This window comes from Sarcophilus harrisii, chromosome 4 (genome assembly GCF_902635505.1).
Source record: "Sarcophilus harrisii chromosome 4, mSarHar1.11, whole genome shotgun sequence".
NCBI lineage: Eukaryota > Metazoa > Chordata > Mammalia > Dasyuromorphia > Dasyuridae > Sarcophilus > Sarcophilus harrisii.
The window spans coordinates 311,786,755-311,810,801 of record NC_045429.1 but is presented as its reverse complement, the minus strand read 5'-3'; the positions used below and the strand labels follow the sequence as shown (position 1 = coordinate 311,810,801).

At 36.9% G+C, this 24,047-nt stretch overlaps 1 protein-coding gene across 1 annotated transcript in view; it reads left to right on the top strand.

Moving 5' to 3' along the window:
- FAM20A (FAM20A golgi associated secretory pathway pseudokinase) overlaps positions 1–24,047 on the top strand; it is a 68,574-nt gene that overhangs the window by 42,784 nt on the left and 1,743 nt on the right. The window contains exons 2-10 of the mRNA XM_003768562.4: positions 8,339–8,523; positions 9,368–9,418; positions 10,046–10,124; positions 14,211–14,303; positions 15,663–15,778; positions 18,031–18,211; positions 18,909–19,018; positions 21,831–21,912; positions 23,176–23,235. Coding sequence (XP_003768610.1) covers positions 8,339–8,523; positions 9,368–9,418; positions 10,046–10,124; positions 14,211–14,303; positions 15,663–15,778; positions 18,031–18,211; positions 18,909–19,018; positions 21,831–21,912; positions 23,176–23,235 — 957 coding nt within the window. The remainder of the gene's footprint in view (positions 1–8,338; positions 8,524–9,367; positions 9,419–10,045; positions 10,125–14,210; positions 14,304–15,662; positions 15,779–18,030; positions 18,212–18,908; positions 19,019–21,830; positions 21,913–23,175; positions 23,236–24,047) is intronic.

Below are 24,047 nucleotides of genomic sequence, written 5' to 3'. Positions count from 1 at the left end.
CATGACAACCACTCCTAATTGGTTCTTGCTCTACTCTGTATGATCTAAAATGTTCAAATGTTACACAGTTACCTCATTCTTTAAAATATTAGCTTTTAAGGATAGCCAAAGTCATTGTCACCAAAAAGAGACCCTTTCCATGTTGTTTCAATTTAATTCAATGAACAATTCTTTTTTAAGTACCTAATCTTCACACTATGCTAGGCTCTAAGTATAAAGTATATCCAGAATGAAACTCCTTCCCCATAAGTGAAGTGGAATAAATATGAAGTGAAAAAATACAAAGAAATGTTGCTGTTCATCCTTCAATTTCAAAGAGGACCAATGATATCATGGTTGATGTATTGACTTGCAAATAAATTGGATTTAAGAGAGGCAGAGTTGCACAAAGTTGTCATTGAAGTACAATAGCAGAACAAAATTCTGAGAGGTTTGGTGATGCAATGGATGACCTTGGTGTCTTCAATGCCTGACCAACTCTAAGTACTCCACAACACCTGCTATAACTGCCTTCCAAACCACTGGAACAAATTGTCCTCATCCACCCATTAGCGGGGAGTAGTCTTCCCATATGCTTGGAGTAAACACATCCTCAACAGTTAGCCTCAACTTGGTTTAACCCATCTGTTGAGAAGGTTTACCAGGTATGGCCACTTTGCATACTACAGCTTTTTGGAGTCACGGGTGACAGATGGGTGCATGTGAACACCAAAAGTGAATAAGCAGCCCTGAAAAGAACTCAGCAAGTTTTCACACAGAGGTGCTAGTCCTAGTGAGCACCCCCTACATCCCATATGTGTTTTATTCTAAATACAAAGATATACAAAATAGAGAGGAAGACACCAGTATTCGTTGGGGGAGGGGAGATTTAGGAAAAGTTTTTGAGTTTGTCATTTGACATTTGAGTTAAGTCTTGAAGAGAACTATGGATTCTAAGAGGCAGAAGGGATGAAGTGCCATGTGTGAGGAATGGTAAGAAGTCTAGTTTGACTGGACCATAGTGGGAGTAATGTGTGATAAGAAGTGATAATAGGATGAAGCCAGTGTATGAAGAGCTTTAAATGTCAAAGGAATTTATATTTGGTTCTAGATCAGTGCTACTTAATCTGGAATCCAGGAATTATTTTCTTTTCTTTTCTTTCTTTTTTTTTTTTTTTTTGAAGATTTTGATAACTGCATTTCAGTATATTGGTTCCCTTTGTAATTTTATATATTTTGTTTTATGTTCTTAAAAACATTATTCCAAGAAAGGACTTTCCATGGACTTCACCTATGAAAGAAGTACATAACAAAAAAGAGTAAAACCCCCTGTCTTAGAAGTAATGGGGAATTTTTTTTCTAAAAAGGGTTAAAGAAAAAATTGTCTAACTTATGTTTTAGGTGTGTCACTTTGTCATTTATGTGGGAGACAGATTAAGCTTCAGAGAAAGTTGAGTCAAGGAAATTAGAAAACCATTAGAATAGTTCACATGAATATTGATGAGGGGCAGAGCTAGGAAGGTCATGATTATAGGAAGAATCTTCTGGAGAAGATTTGAGGGATAAATATTGAAGGGTTGGTCTTACTAAAGAGAAACTAAAGAAAAACATGGGGAACAGTGTCAGTGATCTGGAGATGATTAGAAGGGAAGAAAAAATGTTCATGGCAGATGGCCTTAATTTTTCAGTAAAGTATGAGCAAAGATACTCAGCTAAGGAGAGGAGGGAGGAAGGGAGAGGAACTCAGAGAGGAAGATGTGGGAGGGTTGAAGAGTAACAAAGTTTAGAATAGCCAAACCAACTTTCACAACTCACTTAGCCGCAGAGAAGTTGACTCACAGCTACTCAGCATTTGAATCAGAATTCTAATTACCTTTTCTGACCCCAAGTCCAGTGTGTTGTGTTGTTTTTCCATTTTTGTTCAGTCCTTTTTAGTCATGTATGATTCTCTGTGACCCCTTTTGGAGTTTCCTTGGCAAAGATACTGAAGTGTTGCATTTCTTCCTCCACTCCTCTCACTCCAGTGAGAAATTGAGACAAACAGTATTAAATGACTTGCCCAGGATCTCACAACTAGTAAAATGTCTGAGACTGAATTTGAACTGAGGTCTTTTTGACCTCTTATTCACTCAGCCATCTAGCTTCCTATTTTTCCATTTTTACTATGCTTCTATTTTACCTCTGTTTCTATGAAAACTCTTAGGAATAGTTTGCTGACAGAAAATCCAACTGTGACTTTCTAGAAAGAGAAACTTACTCACTTCTCAAACCCTAAATTTATGCAATTGATATGGACCAGTGCACCCACTAACACAAAAACTCTTAAGGTTTCCCAAGCCCATGGTATACAATACCACCTCAATACCACTACTCCTAAGCATCCACCAATGTTACTACACTAACAAAGTATAATTACTTTAAAGCAAAAGATAGTGCATAAGCTTCATAGAATGACCCTCTTCTCCCTCCCCAGGCCCATACATACAGCGGTATATTTTATATATTTCCACATCACTGGTGGAAAAGGGAATTATTAACATGCCCAGAAAACATGGATGAGAATATTAAAAAAAAAAAAAAATATATATATATATATATATATATATATATATCACTGTCAGATATGTTCGAACTCCTAAGGCTCTGTGTCCAGGATCACCTTCTCAGTTGTTGAGAGGAGCCAAGAAAATAATATTCATAAAGTGCTTTATAAACCTAAAAGTGCTGTATAAATGCAAGCTATCCTATGCTGGTCTACAACAGGGTTGAATTCTGCAGATCCTCTCTTGTTTCCTGCTGTTAGGGCTGCCTCTGGCTGGCCTCTTCTTTACAGAGGAAAAGTTTGGTGTTGTTTTTAATTTTTTATCATAGCCCCAGGGACTCTCAATTTTCTTTGTAATTAAGACTCATCCTCTTAGTCACCCATTTCCTTTTAAAAATATATTTATTCTGAACTTAAAAAGTAAAACAAGCATTTCCATAATATAATAGAATGGAAGGAGAAGATAATTGTATGTGAAACTGCAAATATATTATGTACAAGTTGCTATTACTTTTAAATATATAATAAAGTTATGTAACTTTTTCTTCCTTTCCCTTCCCATACTGTGTACTTCTTCAACTCCAGCCCCTCCCCATATATGGCTCCCCATTTTTACAACTTAAGTGTCATCCTCTCCTTACTGTCTCATCTTCTACATCCAATCTATTACAAAGGAATATATATATATATATATATATATATATATATATATATATATATATATATCTCCATATATATATTTACCTTTATGACATTTCTTGCATATTTCTCTTTCTCTGTAACACTGCCACCTGGTACAAACCATCACCTCACACCTGGACCAGTGCTATGGTTGGTCTAGCTGTCTCAGTTTTCTCCCAACTCCAAATCTATCCTCTACTCAGTTGTCAATTTGATCTTCCTAAAAAGCACAGGTTTGACCATATGACTCTCTTACTTAATACACTTCCATATCCTTCCAATCTTCTTACAGCTTATAGTGCCCCCACTCACAGTTACTAAATTGAGAAACTGGATGTTCCCCAACAAGACTCACCATTTTCACTGAAGATCTTCCACTCATGGAAAGTTCTCCTTCCTAATCTCTACCTCCTGGCTTCCTTTCAGCTAAAATCATACATTCTACAAGAAGCCTTTCCTGATCCTTCTAAATTAAAAAAAATTTATTATAGCTTTTTATATACAAAACATATGCATGGGAAATTTTTTCAACATTGACTCTTACAAAAAATTCTGTTTGAACTTTTCCCTTCCTTCCCTCCACCCCCTCTCCTAGATGGCAGGTAGTCCAATACATGTAAAATATGTTAAAGTATATGTTAAATACAATATATGTATACATATTTATATAATTATCTTGTTGCGCAAGAAAGATGAGATTTAGAAAAATTAAAAATAACCTGAGAAGAAAAAAACAAAAATGCAAGCAAACAATAACAGAAAGGGTGGAAATGTTATGTTGTGGTCCATATTCATTTCCCAGTGTTCTTTCTCTGGTGTAGCTAGTTCTGTTCATCCCCGATCAATTGGAACTGATTTGGATCCTCTCATTGTTGAAGAGAGCCACATCAGAATTGATGCAGATGATCAGAATTGATCATCATATAGTATTGTTGTTGCAATGTATAATGATCTCCTGATTCTGCTCATTTCACTTAGCATCAGTTCATGTAAATCTTTCCAAGCCTCTCTGTATTCATTCTGCTGGTCATTTCCTACAGAACAATAATATTCCATAACATTCATATACCACAATTTATTCAGCCATTCTCCAATTGGTGGACATCCCTTCAATTTCCAGTTTCTGGCCACTACAAACAGGGCTGCCACAAACATTTTGGCACATACAGGTTCCTTTCCCTTCTTTAGTATCTCTTTGGGGTATAAGCCCAGTAGTAGCACTGCTGGATCAAAGGGTATGCACAGTTTGATAACTTTTTTAGTATAGTTCCAAACTACTCTCTAGAATAGCTGGATCTGTTCACAACTCCACCAACAATGCATCTGTGTCCCAGTTTTCTTTTCTGTCATCTTAGCCAGTCTGACAGGTGTGTAGTGGTATCTCAGAGTTGTCTTAATTTGCATTTCTGTGATCAACAATGATTTGGAACACTCTTTCATATGACTAGAAATAGTTTCAATTTCTTCATCCAAAAATTGTTTGTTCACATCTTTTGACCATTTATCAATTGGGGAATGGCTTGATTTCGTATCAATTAAAGTCAGTTCTCTATATATTTTGGAGATGAGGCCTTTATCAGAATCTTTAGCTGTAAAAATGTTTTCCCAGTTTATTGCTTCCCTTCTAATCCTCTCCACATTAGTTTTATTTATACAAAATTTTGTGATCAATCTATTTTGTGCTCAATAATGACCTTTAGTTCTTCTTTGGTCACAAATCCCCTTCCTCCTACACAGGTCTGAGAGGTAAACCTGATCCTTCTAAATTATAGTGCCTTCCCTCTGTAGACTATTTCCCATTTGCCCTGTATTTAGCTTGTTTGTACTAGCTATTTGTATGTTGTTTCTCCCATTAAATTGTGAGCAACTTGAGGGTAGGAAACTGTCTATTTCCTTTCTTTCTATCCCCTGTGCTTAGCACAGGACCGGTACACAATAGGTGCCTAATAAAATAACAGTTGACTTCTTTTTAGAGAAAGCCTCAGACATTACCATTTTTAAATTCCTTTATTTCTGCCTAACACCGTAACAACAGGTTGGCTACTATCTGATTTAGGGTTGGTGAATGCCTCTCAGCAACTCTCCACTCTTATCAATGCCCATTTTGACCCATGAAAATCTCATTTTGGGAGCTGGATTGAAAAAGATTAGGTGAAACTGGTGAACTTTGCCCTACTTTCTTGCTGTTAACATAGCTACTGCTCTCCCTGCATATGTCAATCATATTTCGGACAGCTAAGCAGTATAGTTTTCTCCACAGATGGGATAAAAATAGAGAAAATGATTATATTTATTTGCAACTTATGCTTTCTTAGCTTCAGAAAAGGATAAACATTAGAAAAAGGGATAAGCCCTGGCAAGCAGAAAAGAATCTCATACAAATTCTATAAGCGATTATAGTTTTAGAGTCACAAAAGCTATTGCCAAGCCCATCTAACTTTCCCCTGCCCCAAGCCTTTTCAGAAGTCTTTCAGTTCTTTCACTACCCCTGTCTGTTGATCCAATTAGAGCTGGAGTAACATCTGAAAATACAAAATTATGAAATTAAACACCATCCATTATAAAGATGATTATCACCTCAGAGGGCACTCAAATCTGGTTGTCATATAGCCCATGAAAGTAAGGAGAGCAATCAAGTATTCTACCTGCTGTAGAAGTCCCACCCACCTATTCACATTTCCAGCTGTGGCCTAACATTATAGTAGTTTGTCTAGCTTAACAATTTTCAAAGTGTGATCCATGAGGATCCTGAGACTATTTCAAGTGATCTCTGAGATCAAAAGTATTTTCATAATAATATCAAAATAGTACTTCACTGTAAAAAAAAAAAAAACCTTACCCTTTTGAACTATATATCTGTATGAAAATAGATTTTCTTTACATACTTTGACCAAAACAACATATCACCAAAAATTGAATGACTCATTGAACATTGAAAAGATTTGCAATAATATCCAAAACAAACAAAAATGTCACTCTCAACATTAATTTTTCTTTTATTTGGAAAGTATAGTTAGTTTTCATTTTCAAAAATCTGTTAATTTATATTTTTAATTGTCATGTTAAATTGACAAATATTTTTAATTGTATCAATTTTTATTTTATTATGGTGCATATTGGTAGATATAACCCAAATAAACAGAACATCTTCGGGTTCTTCAGTAATTTTTAAGAGCATAAAAGGTTCTAAGACCAAAAAAATATGAAAAGTCCTGACCTAGCCTATGGATGGAAGTCATGTCGCCTGTGTTTAAAGTTAGAGGGATCTTAGAATTTGTCAAACCCCATAATTTTTGTCAACAGACAATCACAATTTCATGAAAAATGTGAAATCTAAGTTTATTGCTAGAGAAGTGAGCATGCCTGTGTAAACCAAAGAGTTCACAGTCCATACAGAGGTTTACATATTTATGACAACAGGACAAAAGAGGGAAGAGGAAATCAAATCTCCATCTAAAGGAGTGTGAAATGGGAAGAGGGAAACGCTAGTAAAAATAGGAAAAAGACAAAACCCCTCTCAAAGGGAGAAATACGGTGATGATGAAAGCCACATTTCTTTTCCTTAGGAACTGATAGACTATGAACATAGGATGGTCTGTTTATTTATGACTCCCAGCTGCACAGGGTGGGAGAACTTTGTCCTTGGTACATTTAAGACCTTCTGAATGCTCTGGGTTCAATATTACTGGAAAATGGAGCAATTCAAAAGGATGAGTTCAAAGAACTCCTTAATGGTCCTTAACATTTTATAAATAAGGAAATTTTAATATTGCAAATAAGGAAAATGATTTTCCCAAAGAATCATTGCTAATCAAGACAGATTTTTCTATATGTATTCAACTGTTATCTCCCACTTGTTCTCAACTCAAACCAGACTGAATTTCTCAAACATTCTGTGCCTATATTTTCTCTCATTTTATCTCTCTACTAATCAAAATTCAGTACTTTAAAAATGAGGTGATTTCTATTATAAAGCCTGCCCTGACCATTCCATGGTGATGATCCTTCACTATCTTGAGTTTAGGTGTGGCAGTGTTTAATTGTTTTCAATTGTGTCTGATTTTTCATGACCCATTTGGGGTTGTCTAGCAAAGATACTGGAGTAGTTTGCCATTTCCAACTCATTTTACAGATAAGGAAGTAAGGCAAACAGGGTTAAATAATTTGCCCAAGGTCACAATTAGGAAACATCAGAGGACCCCAAATTCCACATTCTACTGTGTCATATATGTTCCTTTGCCCCAGCCTGAACCATAAGCTATAGTTGATTTTAAATAGCATTGTATTTTTTTCTATTTCATGTATGTAACTTCCTGTCTCCTCAAATATATTATAAGCAGGTGTGTGTTGGGACATATTTAACAACTAGCTCTTCCAAAAGAAAAGAAAAATTTACTTGTGGACACACTTCTATATTTAATCTACATTATTAACGATTTCTTATCACTGACTTAAGACAATCTACAAAACAACAAATCAAATCCTGATTTGTAGCCTATGGTGATTTCCAAGTTATAAATGTTCACACTGAAAATTTAACAGATTCTAGAGTTAAGGCAAGCTGATTTCAGCCCACACTACTGATTGTAAGCCTATTGAGGGCATCTAGATGCCCCAGTGCATAGAATGCTAAGCCTGGTCAGGAAGACTTAAATTCAAATTTAACCTCAGACACCTCAGCTATGTGACTTTGAACAAATCCCAATCTCTTTCAGGCTCAATTTCCTTTACTGTAAAACAGGAAAAAATAATAATACCTACCTTCCAGGATTGTTGTGAAGATCAAATGAGATAATATTTGCAAGGGCTTACAGGCACAGTGCCTGGAACATAGTAAAAATGGTATAGATCCTCCCTTCTTCCCTTCCCTTCCTCCATTCCTCTCTCATCCTTTTCCTTCCCCTCCTTTGCCTTCTCTTCTGCAACAGTGTCCAATATAATGATGATCACATAGTAAGCCTTTTTTGACTCTTAGTGATTCATCTAGGTCTGCTTTCTTCAATAGTCATCTTGAGGTTCTTATATGACTTTTCCAGGTCTTATATTACAGATATGATTCATTCGAGCTTTAAAATATAAAGTATTTGAATTTGCATTCTCCATCATTCAATGAAAAGTCTTAGTATCTTCTTTCAGACGACACAAGGCATATAAAGAGAAACTCAATCAGACCTCCTCAGAGGCCCCACTACAGTTCCAACATGAAGCCAGCTGGGTCCAGTTCCAACTTGGTATCAATCGCCATGGATTGTACTCCAGATCAAGTCCCGTCATTAACAAACTCCTTCATGACATGAGGCACTTCCCTACCATCAGTGCTGGTGAGGTTTCCTGGAATTTATCAGGTTTTTATCAGTTTTTCACCATAGGATTGGTACATTGTCCCCAGGACCCAGCAACACTCTAACCACTGAAGGGGAATGATTTGAGACACTTTATAAAATAACAGTAAGCTATTACATTATTAAAATGTTTTTAAACTTATAAAAGAGTTATCACATTTTAAAATTTTACATTTTCACAGCCATTTTACAAAGTAGAATACACAGAGTTAGAGCTGGAAGAGAATAGAGATCATCTATTCATTTTGCTGTTGAAGAAATTGGATCCCAGAATAGGGAAGTGTTTAGCTCATTATCACACAGCTGGTTGATCACACAGCTGGAATTCAGTCCAGTGTTCTTTTTATGACAAGCTACTGCCTCCTAGGTATAAGGAAGAGTTTTAGTTTTTTTCCATTTTAGAAAAAAAAGGAAATGACACTAAGATGCAAGTTCAGAGAGTGTCAGAATCATAAGGTACCTGAAAGACCTTCTAGTCTAGTCACTTGTTTTTATAAATGAGGAAACCGCAGCCCAAAAGCTACTTGCATAGGAACAAAATTCAGATCTTTTGACCTGTCCCAATTTGGCCACCATATTTCCCTAAATAAAGGAACTTATCAGAATTCACATAGCAAGTAATCAGCAAAGATGGGATAAAAATTCAGGTCTTCTTCAGTGCTTTCATGCTGTCACATATTCCACTGAATTACAGTCTTGAGACTAGGAGCAAGACAGGAAATTAGAGACCTCTGGGAATTAGAGAGACAGATCATAATGGGTCAAGTAGGAATGTCTGTTGTGTAGGCAAGATTGGTTTCACTCTGCTTCCTTTCCTTTGCAGATTACAGTCAGGATGAGAAGGCTTTGCTGGGGGTATGTGACTGCACCCAGAGTAAGTGACACACTCCCACCTCTGTCTGGCCCCTATTACGTGTCTTGTCACGGACCCTATTGTCTACATAGCAGCACGGAAGGGCTTGGCCATCCATTCAGACATATTAAGCACCAGGAAGAGTCCTGGCACATAATACATGAAAAAGACAAAAGCTTGACTGTTTCAATAATAATAATAAAACCTAATTTGAACACTTTCAGAAGTGGAAGAATAGAATCAAAGAGATTGCATACTAAGGATTCTGGGGTTCTGCCTACAACTATTAGAAGAAATCCCATAGATTTTTCAGTGGGAACCAAAAACAGTATGGAGACAGCTATACTGTTTCCTTTTCCAGTAGGGGAAAGAAAAACATTCCTTGAAGTCACCAGTATCCTGGAAATTTTCCCTATGGGCAATATAGAAGGCATCCTTTCCAATAGAGACATTTCAACCATTACAGTGCTTTGAATATAACAGGAGCTTAATTAATGGCTGCTGAAATAAATTGTTTTGAACTAAAATCCTGGAATTGGGAGGGAGTCAAGATATAAACCAGACCTGGTCAGTTAACAAGATTAGGATCTGAACCTTAGAACCAGGAAACTTCTAAACTCATCCTTCTATCCTATGCCATTGTCCCAGTTGTGAAGCCCAGTGGAGTCCACTTGAAACTGGTTCTGAGGTTCCAAGACTTCGGGAAGGCAATGTTCAAACCCATGAGGTAAGCACCAGCCTTCCCCACTTCTGCTATCTCATGCCCCATTGGGTGTTCTGCCTCAACAATTTCTCCTCACACTAGAGAAAAACAGCACAAACATTCCAAGTCAGTCATTTAGAGTTTGGCAACTTTTATGTAATGAGCAAGCATCTATTAATCAAAAGAAGTAGATGTTTTACTACAAATGAACACAATCCTTCCTGTCTGTAGGATGGAAGACAAAGAAAACTTTAATGTCCCACTTAGAAGAGACCTGAGAGAAATGCAATTTGTCCTTTCTTTTTTAACAACTCAGAATGTACTTGTTTCTGAGAAAATCCAAAGATGCTGATTTAGCTGAATCTCTTGTATTTATCTATTTCTACTTGGGGGATAAGTAGAAAGACATTGTTATACAGGGGCAAAGACTAGAATTCAAAAGATCTCAGTCTACAACTGGTCAACTATGTGATCTTGGACACATCACTTAAGTTATCTAGACTTAATTTTCATCTGTAAAATTGGAGATAAATGGACTAGAATTCAGGGGTCCTCAAACTACAGCCTGAGGGCCAAATGCAGCAACTGAGGACGTTTATCCCCCTCATCCAGGGCTATGAAGTTTCTTTATTTAAAGGCCCACAAAACAAAGTTTTTGTTTTTACTATAGTCCGGCCCTCCAACAGTCTGAGGGACAGTGAACTAGCCCCCTATTTTAAAAGTTTGAGGCCCTTTGAAGGCCCTTTCCAGTTCTTATATTCTATGGAAAATCTGGGGAATGGTGGTTCTCAAAGGCTGTTTACTGAATTGGGACTACAGGCATCCTTCCCTTTTAAAATAGGGAATCCTGACTAATTTAGTATTCTGGTACAATTTATATACTGACACCATTATAAAGAAAAAAATAATTTTCAAAGACTTTGAAAGAACTCTGATCAATGTTAAATGTTAAAATCAGTATTCTAAAGGACCAGAGACAAAACATATGGCTTGATATGGACTAAAACATGCAAATGAAATGAATATTTTTATTCATGGCCAATGTGGAAATTAATTTTGCATGTCTATATACTTGTGAAATTTTCTTTCTTTTTTTTTTCTTTCTTGATTCAATGGGGGGAAGGGGAAGGAAAGAATGAATGCTTGTTAAATTGGAAAAAATTGAAAATCAATGTTAAAATAAAACTTGCAATAAATGTTTTTCAAATGAGTGATCCTGCTTTTGTGTATTGATATGGATCTGGTGTAGCTGCATAGCAAGTTAGGAGAGATTTTGTTTTGTTTCCCTTTTTTTTTTCTTTTTCTTTTCATTTGCAGCTTGAAAATTATTGTTTAAATTTTTGTACTACTTATTTACATTTTATTTACATTTAAACTGCTTTTGTAGCCCTATCCCTTTCTTAGCTTATGAAATTATTACAAGGGCATTGTCTTTCATGTTTCTGGCAAAGTGAACACTAAGACTAATATCCACATTTAATTATCTTCTTCATCTGTTAATGATAATTGTCATATTCCAGCAATAGAATTCCTATTGGTACACAGGTGTTTGTATGTTGTATCTCCCATTAGAAGGTAAGCTCTTTGAGGTCAGAGATCATGTTTTCACCTTTCTTTGTATCCCTAGCACTTGGCACAGTGCTTTAAGATAGTAATAATTAAAATAAAATAAATTAACAAAAAATTGTTGACTGACCTGCAGCCTCCCTAAAGGGAGGTTGTATTCTAAGAAGAACTGAGAAAAGATTTTAAAAGGGAATAGGTGCTCACATTTCCTTCCTCTTCTCCAAAGGACTGCTTGATATAGTGGAAAGAATTGTGAATTTGGTGTCAGAGTTTAAATTTCACTTAACTTCTGAGCCTCACTTCTTTCATCTACAAAATGAAAAGTTTGGACCAGAAGAACTCAACTCTGAATTCACAGTCCTATGAACCTTCCCTAACCCATATAAGTCCTTTCAAAATAATCAGCTTTTTCTAAGACTCAAGATAACATGAAGAATAGAGACATGCTAAGTTTTCATCAAAGTAAGGAAGTCTATTTCTGATGAATTAATCTCATTCTGTTTCTTTGTTCTCTTCTGCTTGCTTACACAGAGCTCCCACCAATTCTCTGAAGTCTATTTCTCAAAATCATTGAAGGTTGTTTAGTTCTCCCAACTAATTCAGATTCTGTCTGTCCAAGAGCTCTTAATGATGAAATATAATTCCTCTAAATATTATCCTGGACAAAAGCCCTGAACTTGGATTCAGGAGACTTGGGTTCTAGTTCTGGCTCTGTAGCCAACTTCCTGGTGTTGGAGAAGAAGGAACCTGAGTTCTAATTCTGTCTAATTGTAATTCTACAACAAACACTTGCTTGAAACATAACTATGCTCTTTTCTGTGGCTTAAAAAGGAAAAAAAAAAAAAGGACATGAAGTAGCCAGTATATACACTCAGATCATCAAATCATGACTCCTTGCTTCTTTCCAGAATATATCTCTGCTGTTTCACTGCTTGTGTGACCAATCATAATACTCCCATTGTTCCTTTATCTATCTAGTGTAGGGATTGAACCTGTCCTTTCAATTCAATTAGCATTTATAAAGCACCAATGTATGCAGAATGTTGTATGAAGTACCAGTGGAAAAAGATGAAGAAACAGTCTTTTGCATGGAGTTTATATTTTAAGAACAGAGGTGTTGAACATATGTCCTGTAAGCTTCATTGTGACTTACAACAAACACTGGCTTGAAACAGATAAAAATATAATTAGAAAATATTTATCAAGATAATGAAAAATACAACTGAACAAAGATAATGTTAATATGTGATTTTCTATATAATATGAAATTCCAATGATCTTTAAATATGATTTGATGGCTCCTATTTCTCTGAATTTGACTACACTGGTCTAGGATATATTATAAGGTATATACCCATCAAATCATAATATAAAACATCATAGGATGCATGCATTAGAGAGATACTCCAAAAAGCATGGTTTTTATTATTATTAAGGGTAGTATGTAGAAGGATATGTAGAAGAGTTAGGATTTGAAGGGATGTGCTGGAATTCAACAGGAAAAGGAATTTGTGAGGTTATTTCTCGTACAGGAAAGAGTAAGCAAAAGCACAGTGACTGAATGTGTAGGCTGTGTAAAGGGGACAGCAAATAGTCCTATTTGATTGAAGTATGGAGAACATGGAGGAGATAAAATCAGAAAAATAGTCCAGCATCAGCCTATGGAAGGTCCTACAGATGAAAATACCCGAACCTCTCTCTGGGGCCTAGTTTCCCATTTGTAAAATGGAGGTAGAATCGGAAGGGGAGTCAGGATTGTTGAGGTCACTTCCAAGCTCTGATACTACAGGATCCCAGCATCTTGGTTATTATAAAGACAGACATCTATTTTTACTCTCATATACTCTACCAACTGATACACGATTTAGTGGAATTAGAAAGGACTTTCCAGAAAAATTAGATAAGAAATTCATTGCTGAAATTAATAAGCCTTCATTTGGCACATTTTTTTAGCCTTTAGACCATGGCAGAAAGAAGATAAAATTCATGAGGGTACTATGAGAAACCTTTCCCTGGATTTGCAGCATGGTTACACCAAACTTATTCCTTCTCCCAATTTGAAGGGTAGGATCTTATGGATCTCATTGTCATTTCAAGCTTCGGGGAAGGCCATAGATGTAGCATTTTTACATTTAATATTTAGCATTGTTAAGTATTTTTTCAGGAGGGTCAGTGCCTTAAATTGGCTTCCCACTTCTGATGTCATAGGGAAAGAGCCTCCCCTCTCCTACCTCCCAGTGAAGCTAGAAGTTTATAACAAATATGATTTCATATATTTATGGAAGGAATATAAGGAGGTAAAGGGACCATATAAAGTAAAGCTAGCTTATCAAATGAAAAACTGAGCCTATAAACTAGAGAGATTTTCTGGACTACCATTCAGATCAAGAAAAAAAGTTTTTTTTGTTTTTTTGTTTTTAAACTTTGGCCATACCATTCTTCTATGGCTTAAAAAGGAAATGAAGGAAAAAAAAAAAAAGAGGATATGAAGTAGCCAGTATATATGCTCAGATCATCAAATCATGACTCCTTGCTTCTTTCCAGACAGCAACGGGAGGAAGAGACACCTGAAGACTACTTCTACTTCATTGACTTTCAAAGACATAATGCTGAGATCGCAGCTTTCCATCTGGACAGGTGGGTGTTATTAGCCTGAAGACCAAGTAGATGGTATTGAGAGGGAGGTTGGGGTATGACCTTCTTGAGACTGGATCTGGGCAGCCCTTCTGGCTCAATCTGACTATCTGACATTTCTTCCTACTTATCCATTTCCTTTGGATTCCTCTCCCCATTTCACCACTTGTAGACAGAAGTATTATGACACTACAGTTAGTGGTTAGGAATCTTCATGCTACTATTAACTTGCTTCCAGAAGCAGTGTAGGAGTAAATTGTAGGAGTTGTAGGAGTAAGTAAAGTGCTCAAATTGGAATCAGGAAGAGTTAGATTCAAACCCAACTTTATATACCTACTTATCCTATTCCTAGTAAAGAGGGGATAAAATCATCCATGTCACAGTTATGAGGACCAAATAATTGAATGTATATAAAGTACTTTGAAAAAGTTAAGGTGATACATAAGTGTTTAATGATTATTAATAATTTTAAAAATTTAACTTCTCTGCAACACAGATCTCCTATCTTAGAATTGGGGAAAATGATTTCCGCCCTAAGCTACTGAGATTTTTGAATTGAAAGTACTTTTCTCAAGTTTCCTAGATCCTTTTGGAGATGAATAAATAGTTTAAGGCTCAGCCAGCAAGATGACTGGTATGGCCAAGGGAAAGTGATGAAGTAGGACCACTACCCCACTTAACTTAAAATTGAAGATTCCATGGAGGATACTATCAGTTCTACCCCATGGTGACTCATTTGCTTCTCCTGGCTAAACCTATTCAGAATCCTGAACAGGTATCCAAGGTACAATGAAATTTGGCACTGACCTGTGAAATGAGATCTGCCTCTATGGTGTGTCTAGGAAGTACAGCTGAGGGGCAGTACTGTGGAGAAAGCGTTCTTCTCTGTTATAACAAAAGAGATTCAACAGCCATTTCTTGAGCACAAATTATGTGTAAAACCATTGTTCTAGGCTCTGGGGACACAAAGATAAGACACAGTTGTATTCAAGAAGTAGCAGTAATGGTCACAGTAACAATAATAATGTAGGAGGAATCTTCTGATTTGGAGTCCCACATACCAATGAAATCATAGATCAGTGCTAAGAAAAACAATAACAACAGCAATAATGACTGACTTTTTTATAGTCTTATATACATCCTCATTTTATCCTCACAATGTAAGGATGGGACTGGGTATTGAGACTCACTGGGCTAAGTGACTTGCCGTTGAGCATACTGCTAATAAATATCAAAGACAGAAAGATTTCTGTTTAACAACTGTTAGAAGAAGCAGAAAGTGGTATAAGAAAGGTTGGGGGAGGGGAAGGGATTTGTAAAGGATACAGAGATTAGAACTAATGCCCACCCCCTCTCTTTCAGGATTCTGGATTTCCGTCGTGTCCCCCCAACTGTGGGGAGGCTGTTGAATGTCACCAAGGAAATTTTGGAGGTCACCAAGAATGAAATCCTGCAAAGCGTTTTCTTTGTCTCCCCAGGTACAGAACACCAGCCCCAACACTTTTTAGGGACTAAGTATAGAGTGAATAAATGTGGAAATGGAGTTATCATCCCACTGTTTTTAGTGCATGTAATTTGAGTTGTTTTTCCAGTGATGAAGGGGAGGATTTAGGTTCAATCTTCCTACTCCTTCATCTACTGACTGGGGATTGATAGGTGCCATCTGTGGCTAGGAGAGAGAATTGTTCTGGGGATGTGATATTAACTGGTTTGAATAGGTATTGAACCTACCACCTTAACCACATTTGTGTCCTGCTGTCAATAATCAAACCAAAAGATGGTGAGTCTCTGGAAGCACATGGACACTATAATAAGGTACACCATGAGACTGAGGTCAGTGTATCCTTTCTCCCAGTGGAAGTAGTTATCAGAAATAGCACCCAGATTCCTATTTAATTACAAGTTGTGAGAATTAAATGATGTAATTTTAGAAACCTTAAAAAACTATTTTGGTTAGAAAAAAGCTCACAGGATACTAGATTTAAGTTGGAAGAGACTTTAGAAATCATTTAGTCCAACTCCTTCCCTTTTCACAGATGAGGAAATTAAGGCTTAGAGCAAGTAAGTAACTGATCCATGGTCACTCTACTAGCCAGACATGTCTCAGTTTTGAATCTGGATTTGAATCCAGGTCTCCCTGACAGATGGTATAAGTATTCTACCTACTATACCATGCTTACTTCATCTCCTCTATAAATGTGATCTCCCCCCACCAAAAATAAATAAATAAATACTCCAATAGAAAAGAAATGCTTTAAGCAGAACCATTTCTTTGCTATATGGAGCTCCCAACAAGAAACCCCATTTAGTGCAGATTTGCCTACCATGGAAAAGATATTCATCAAGATATGCCATTGGTTGAGGAGAATGTAGGTCCCTTCATTTTTGTTTAGTGGGGTGTGTCAACCAATACAGCCACAAAGATTCCATCTAATTTGTGCATGCTAACTCCTCGTAGAATGAGCTTTTTATGCTTCAAGTAACCTAGAAACTATGTTAAAACCTTAGTCCCCTGGACCAATTAAATCTGGAAAATGATTTCCCCCTTTCTAAGGAAAAACTGGCTTAATCTAAATGAGAGGAACTTTGATCCTACCACACTTCACCATATCGTAGCTTGAACCTCTTAGAGGCAGAGTACAGACTCCTCCAAATCCTACAATGCTGGAAATCGGCTCAATGATAAATTCTGTGTCTATTGTCTGAAAATTAGTCTGGCTAAATGTGGAAAAGCTCACCACCAAAAGATTGAAGATCATGAAACAGTAGAAAGTGGACTGATTAAAAGTCAGATGACCTGAATTTATATTTAAGCTCTAACATTTAACTACCTATATGACCTAGAACAAGTCAGTCACTTCACATCTCTAGACCTCAGTTTTTTTTCTCTGGAAAAATAAAGAGTATGTACTAAATGATCTCTAAAGTCATTCCAATGCTAAATTTATGATTACATGTTGTACTAAGGTACAAGAGGTAGACATATACATGGTGATAGAAGTACTCACCACAGTCAAATCAGGGTTTTTTTTGAAGTATTTTTTGAAGTTATTTGAAGTATTCTCTTTATTTGTTTAACAAAAAAATTTGTTTACATAGCACATTTTTTCCAACTACTCTCCCCTTTTCTAGTAGCTTATATTATCCAGCATTTTGCAAAATACTTTACATGCTATCTCATTTGACAAATACAGACATGTAAAGAGAGAACATATGTGGATTCTCTGCTAAAGTAATTTGTATATTCTGCTAATTTGCCCAAAGACATGGAGAAGGAAAGGAAGGAAGGAGACCACAGGCCTGTAAAGAGGGAATTGAAATATAGTTCATGGACACATGAGGGCCAGGGACAAAGCATCCAGAGCAAGAGGAGGAACTTGTGGGAGGCTTATCCAGGATTGAGAGGAAGAACACAAAGTTGTAGAGAGAGAACACACACAAACATGTAGGGGCCAGAAGTGGGGGGTGGGGGAGAGAGAGAGAGAGAGAGAGAGAGAGAGAGAGAGAGAGAGAAAGCACATACTATTGACAGTAAAGTAACATAGGTAGTTTTTTGGAATATGGATTTCTTTCAGAATTCTTTGCATAAAGTTTTGAATGCAAATTTACATAGAACAAGAATGGTCTATTATATGTATCTTTAATGAGTGGTTTTCAGCTAAAAAGATAGTGTCCTATTAAACCCATCCTTTTGTTCCTGTTCCTGCTTTTCTCCTCCCCCATCATCTAGCCAGCAATGTGTGCTTCTTTGCTAAGTGTCCATATATGTGCAAGACCGAATATGCTGTCTGTGGCAACCCTCACCTATTGGAGGGCTCCCTCTCAGCATTCCTGCCATCTCTCAACCTGGCCCCAAGACTATCTGTGCCCAGCCCATGGATCCGATCTTATTCACTGGCAAGAAAAGAGGAGTAAGTCCCTATAGGAGTTGGGAATTTGGAGTAGATGGAGTTAGCCTATTGGCCCCAATACATACTTGTCATATAGTCCTACAATCCATGTCCTGTTTTTATCAAATATAGATACCAAATGTAGGAACCATAACTAGAATTGTATCTTACTTTCAAAGAGCCATCCTTGTCTCCTTAACAAATCAATCAATAAACATTTATTAAGCATCTACTATGTCCCAGGCACTGTGACAATTCTTCAAGACCAGACTGGTTAGTCACCTGTCCTGGTTAAGTGTCTATCCCTGCTGCCAATCTGTGTCCTTACAGGCTCTTTCTTCTACCTGTCCAATTAGAAATTCTCCCACATCAGCTATTTCTAAAGGGGGTCATTTAATTTGTACCACTCTCCCACATTTACTGTCTCTCTGCATTGACAGGCTGAGAGATTTGTAACAGCCTAGCTCTGACTGATGGGATCTCTGTTCTAACCTTAGACTAGGGTCCATTCTCAGGAAATAGATCCATAATTACCTAAATAATCATCCTAAGTCTTTAGGGATTGACTCTGGCTATATCTGAGTCACCTGTGTTTCACTGAGAAATCCCATAAACTCAGAGGGGGGTGAATGAATCTAATGGGGAAGTGGGGGAAATGGAAGGGACTCTGGGACCATTTCTGTGTTCCTAGACTCCTGGATTTTCTTCTTTTCCTTAGGTGGGAGGTGAATCCACTGTATTGTGACTCAGTGAAGCAAACTTATCCATATAATAGCAGCAACCGACTCCTCAACATCATCGACATGGCCATCTTTGACTTCTTAATAGGTAATGAAAAATGATCACATTTAAATAACACTTAAAGAAGCAGAGTGCTGTAGTGAATAAAGGAACAGCATTGGGGTCAGAAAGATCGAGGTTCAAGTCATGTCCCTGACATAAACTTAGTTATGTAAGCATGGGCAAATTGTTTAATCTCTCAGTGACAGAGCAACTCTATCAAATTGTTCAAGTTATACAACAGTTACTGACATTGAGTTTTTATACAGCAGGTTCTTTAAACCAATTACATCACAGGTCTGAGCCAATGATTGTATATAAGCACTTATAATATATGCATATATATGTATGTATGCATACATTGTATATTGCATGTATGTGTACTGTGTATAGTGTGCACAGATATGTGTATATACATCTATGTGCTTTATATATATATAAAGTGAGGATGACAGTACCTTCCCAGGCTACCTCACAGAGTTGTTGGGATCACATGAGGTAATGTTTATAATGTACTTTTCTTTTTTTTTTTTTTTTTTTTTTTTTTGCTGAAGCAATTAGGGTTAAGTTTAGAAAAATCCATCCTAAATTTTCACATGGACTATTTGCATCTGACCCATGCTAGAGCATTATAAGCGTATATTGCTGTAATCAGTAATGGTCAGTGGTCTACTGTACCTTGATTCTAACACAGTGGTGTCATTTAGGTCCTTTTCAAGAATTAAGGATAGCAACCAACCAAATTTTTAAGTGTAAAATGTTTATGTTTTGTGTGTGTCTGTGTGTGTGTGTGTATGTGTGTACATCACACAAATACTTTACATACATTATACAAACACAAATAACATGCAACTTACAGTATAGAAACACTTCATATGCATATACATGCATTTACATGTGTGAATATATAAAGTGTTTTGTATAGAAAAGAGTTTACAGCTTAAAAGTGTATTAAAAACATTTTCCTACCTGATCCCAACAACCTATGAGGTAGATAGGGCAAGTATTGTCATTCCCATTTTACAAAAAAAAAAAAAAAAAAACTGAGGCTGACCTTTTTGTAGTATTAAGGAATTGAGTGGATGCCCATCAGTTGGGGAATGGCTGAGTAAGTTATGTTATATGAAGCTAATGGAATATTATTGTTCTATAAGAAATGATGAGTCAGATGATTTCAGAAAAGCCTGGAAAGACTTATATTAACCCGTGCTGAGTAAAGTGAGCAGAACCAAGAGAACATTGTATATATATATAGTAACAGCAAGAATATGTGATGATCAACTGTGATGGACTTGGCTCTTTTCAACAATGAGGTGACTCAAGGCAATTCCTATAGACTTGGGGTGGAAAGAGTCACCTGCATATAGAGAGAAAACTGTGGAGAGTGAATGTGGATCAAAGCATAGTATTTTCAATTTTGTTGTTATTTGCTTTTTTTCCCCATGTTTTATTTTTCACTTTTGATTTGATTTTTCTTGCTCAACATGATGAATACAGAAATAGGTTTAGAAGAATTGCACATGTTTAACCTGTAGCAGATTGCTTGCTATGTTGGAGAGCAGAGGGGGGGAAGAGAAGGAGAAAAATTTAGAACAAGATTTTGCAAAGGTGAATGTCGAAAACTATCTCTGCATGTATTTGGAAAAATAAAATAGTATTTTAAAAAAAGAAAGAAATTGAGGCTCAGAAGGAGTACATTAGTGCAGGAGTCAGGAATCGGAATCAAACCCAGATTTTGTGACTCCAAGTGCCGTTTCCTTTCCAGAGAGAGAGAGAGAGAGAGAGAGAAAGAGAGAGAGAGAGAGAGAGAGATGAGAATGATGATGCTTAGTCCACACACTCAAAGGGTAACATGAGATACTGAATGTGAAGGTACTTTGAAAAGCAGAAAGAGCAACAGCCATAGGAAATGTTAAAAACTGCAGCTTAAAAGATCAAGTTTACAAGAAAAAGAAATTAAGCTTCTTCCCTATTGTTGTTGCTTCTCCATTTCTTCACAAAGCTCAGGGGTTAGGGGAGGAAATAGAAGACATAAGTGGGTAGGATTATTAGATTTGAAGCTTAGACAATAAACATTGGCCTACTTGACCCCTTCATTTCCCAAAGGAAGAAAATGAGATCCAGAGAACTAACTAATTTGCCCAAGGTAAAGAGGTATATGAGGGTAAAGATAAACATATCGTTAACCTTCATGGGATCTAGAATCATCAGGCAAGGAGCCAAAAAATAAGCCACAAACCTGAATCTCATTTTATTCTACACCACTGATTGACTTTCCAAGGATTTCTGAGTCTATTGAAGGCCGACTTTGGTATTCTTTTACCTGAAGAAACTAGGAAAGATAGAATGACTCAGTCAAGTAAAGGGTTATTTTTGTTGATGTTTGTCATTTGTTCTCTAAGAGGACCATGACATCAGGGAGGTGATGCCATGACATGAAAGTGAGCTGGATTTAAGTGAGGGAGGGCTGGGCAAGGTCACCTGCCTCACTTTCTCCTCCAGTGCCATCTGGGCCCAGTGGCCAAACAGATCAAGATGACTAGAGATGAGTCACGTTATATGGCACCCAAAGGTTTCAAGCCTCTACAAGAACTGTAATTTGCCCCAACCCATGGTTACAGAACTGAATTCAGAGCAATGAAATGAGAGATCCTGAGGCTGTTCATGAGGGTAGCAGTAGTAGCAACCAGCTAGAATTGATCCAGAATGTAGACTATTTTTATTAAAAGCTTGAAATCTTTGGGTGCCCAGCCTGTAAATAGCCCAGAGGGCTATTTGTCCCTCTTCATTATTGAGAGGAATAAGAGGTCAGGAAATTGACATAATGACTTATGGTCTGTTTCTTTCCTTTCCTATATAGGAAACATGGATCGTCATCATTATGAAATGTTCACCAAGTTTGGGGATGATGGGTTCCTCATTCACCTGGATAATGCCAGAGGGTAGGAGACATGTTTTCTTCCCTGCTCACACCAAAAAAAAAAAAAAAAATCCTTTTCTTTGCTCCACATCAAAGTATATCTTCAAACAATTCTGAGAATTCTGTAAGTCCCACCAAAGAAAGGACAAGGCATTTGTGTGCTTTTTTCCCAAACCTCACCCTCTGGGTGACTTGTCCAAAATTCTCTACAAGTCAGCAGCCTAGCAGGCCTTAGGCCTGAGGTTTACCTACTCTTCACTAAAGGTTTTGTAGCTTTACACCAACTCCATGCTTTCATAAACCTATTAAAAATATTCTATTTATAAAAATATTTTAGAATCCAGTTTCAGTTCCTATATGGCAGTTTCTCGACTATCCCTAAGCTCAAGATCAGAAAGAACTTTTGTTCCTCCCATTCTCCCTTTCCTCATTCCCTTCTTTCCTTCCAAATTCTTTGGAAAAGGAACCAAGTTGTCTCTCCAATCTATGAAATCTAATTTTCCCAAGAGATAGATATGGTTTTCTAATTACTATTTTAATTGTAAAATTCTACAGAGTAGTTTAACACTCGTAGATTTCTGTATTTCTCATTTTCTTGGGTTTGTTGTTGTTAATAACCAAATAGGAATTTGCCTTTTCAGTGGGGACTTTCTTTTCAAGATTAATCTCCATATCAGTTTGACCATTTAGATATCCTGAGCCATGTTTCAATCTTTCATTAATAAAGCAAACACAGACCAAGAAGTCACATGTCTTAGTCACCCCCCTTCACCCTCCACCCCTGTCAATTTAGAAAATCTGGGGAAAAGTTAGCAAGGAGACTAAAACAGCCTGGAATTAGGATCTGAGTTCAAATCTGTCCTCAGATACTTATTAGCTATGTGAAACTGAGCAAGTCACTTAATCCTGATTGCAAAAAAAAAAAAAAAAAAAAAAAAAAAAAAGAGGGAGGGAAGGAGAAGGGGAAGGAAGTGGGGAGGAAGGGAAAAGGTAAGGAGGAAAAAAGGCAGAAATGGAGGGAGGGAAGAAGGAAAGAAAGGAAAGGAGGATAAAGGGGAAGAGAAAGGAAAGGAGAATGGAGAAAGAAAAAAAAGGAGAGGAGAAAGCAAAGGAGAGGGAGAGAAGAGAGAACAGGAGAGGGAGGGCAGGAAAGGAGGAGGGAAAGAAGGAAGGAGAAAAGCTGATGGAGAAAAGGGGCGGGAAAAGAGATGGAAAAGGCTTTTAATCATAGTATCATGTTCTTAAGGAAACCAGAATTCACCCACATATCAATATCTTCTCTTAGATTTGGACGACATTCCCATGATGAGCTCTCCATCCTTTCACCTCTCAACCAGTGCTGCATGTAAGTTTTCTTTCATCCTCTAAGACTTAAGCATTATTAACAGATAACCAGAAGAGATTGTGAAATGACCTGAAGTCCTCTGAACCCAAATCTTAAAAGATTTGGACAGGGCATATAGCAAATGGACTCAAATGTTCCTTTCTGCCCTTCCCTTCTGTGACTGATCGGAAACACTTCTCGTCACTAGTAAAGTCACTTTTTATATAATGCTTAGTACAATTCCTGGCACATAGTGCGCATTATATAAAGTGTGTGTGTGGGGGGGGGGAGTTGGTTGTTTTTACTATTATTAGCTCTTTAATAATTCAATCACCTAGTTTAAGGACACTAAGAAAATTTGTAATGTTGTAATCAAGCCCATTGCTTTTCCCAGTTTTGGAAATTAGGTGCTAAATGTGCTTTCTTTTAGTCCTAAACAGCACCCTTAAATTCAGTTCTTCAAAATGATTAAAGTGAAATTAAAGAAAATTTTTTACATATTTTGCCTGGCCACTTTCTCTCTAGGTAATATCTACTTTGCATCTATGACACTTTCTCTGTTTGAACTACACATATAAAATTGTCCTTTCTGCAGCTACTTCAGCTCCCTTCAGTTAAGTTACTTATATACCTAGCAAAACTCCTTCATTTCCAGCTGAGACTTTTAAAATAATCAAAATCCTTAATCAAGTTTTCTTGCTAAGTTCAGTCTTCCTCCATCTTCATACCACTACATCTACCCTTATTTTACTGCCTATCTTATCAATATAAGCAGTTCCTGTTTGTGAATCAAGAGGGAAGAGAAAAACTCAGGGCCAGATAGCTGGAATACA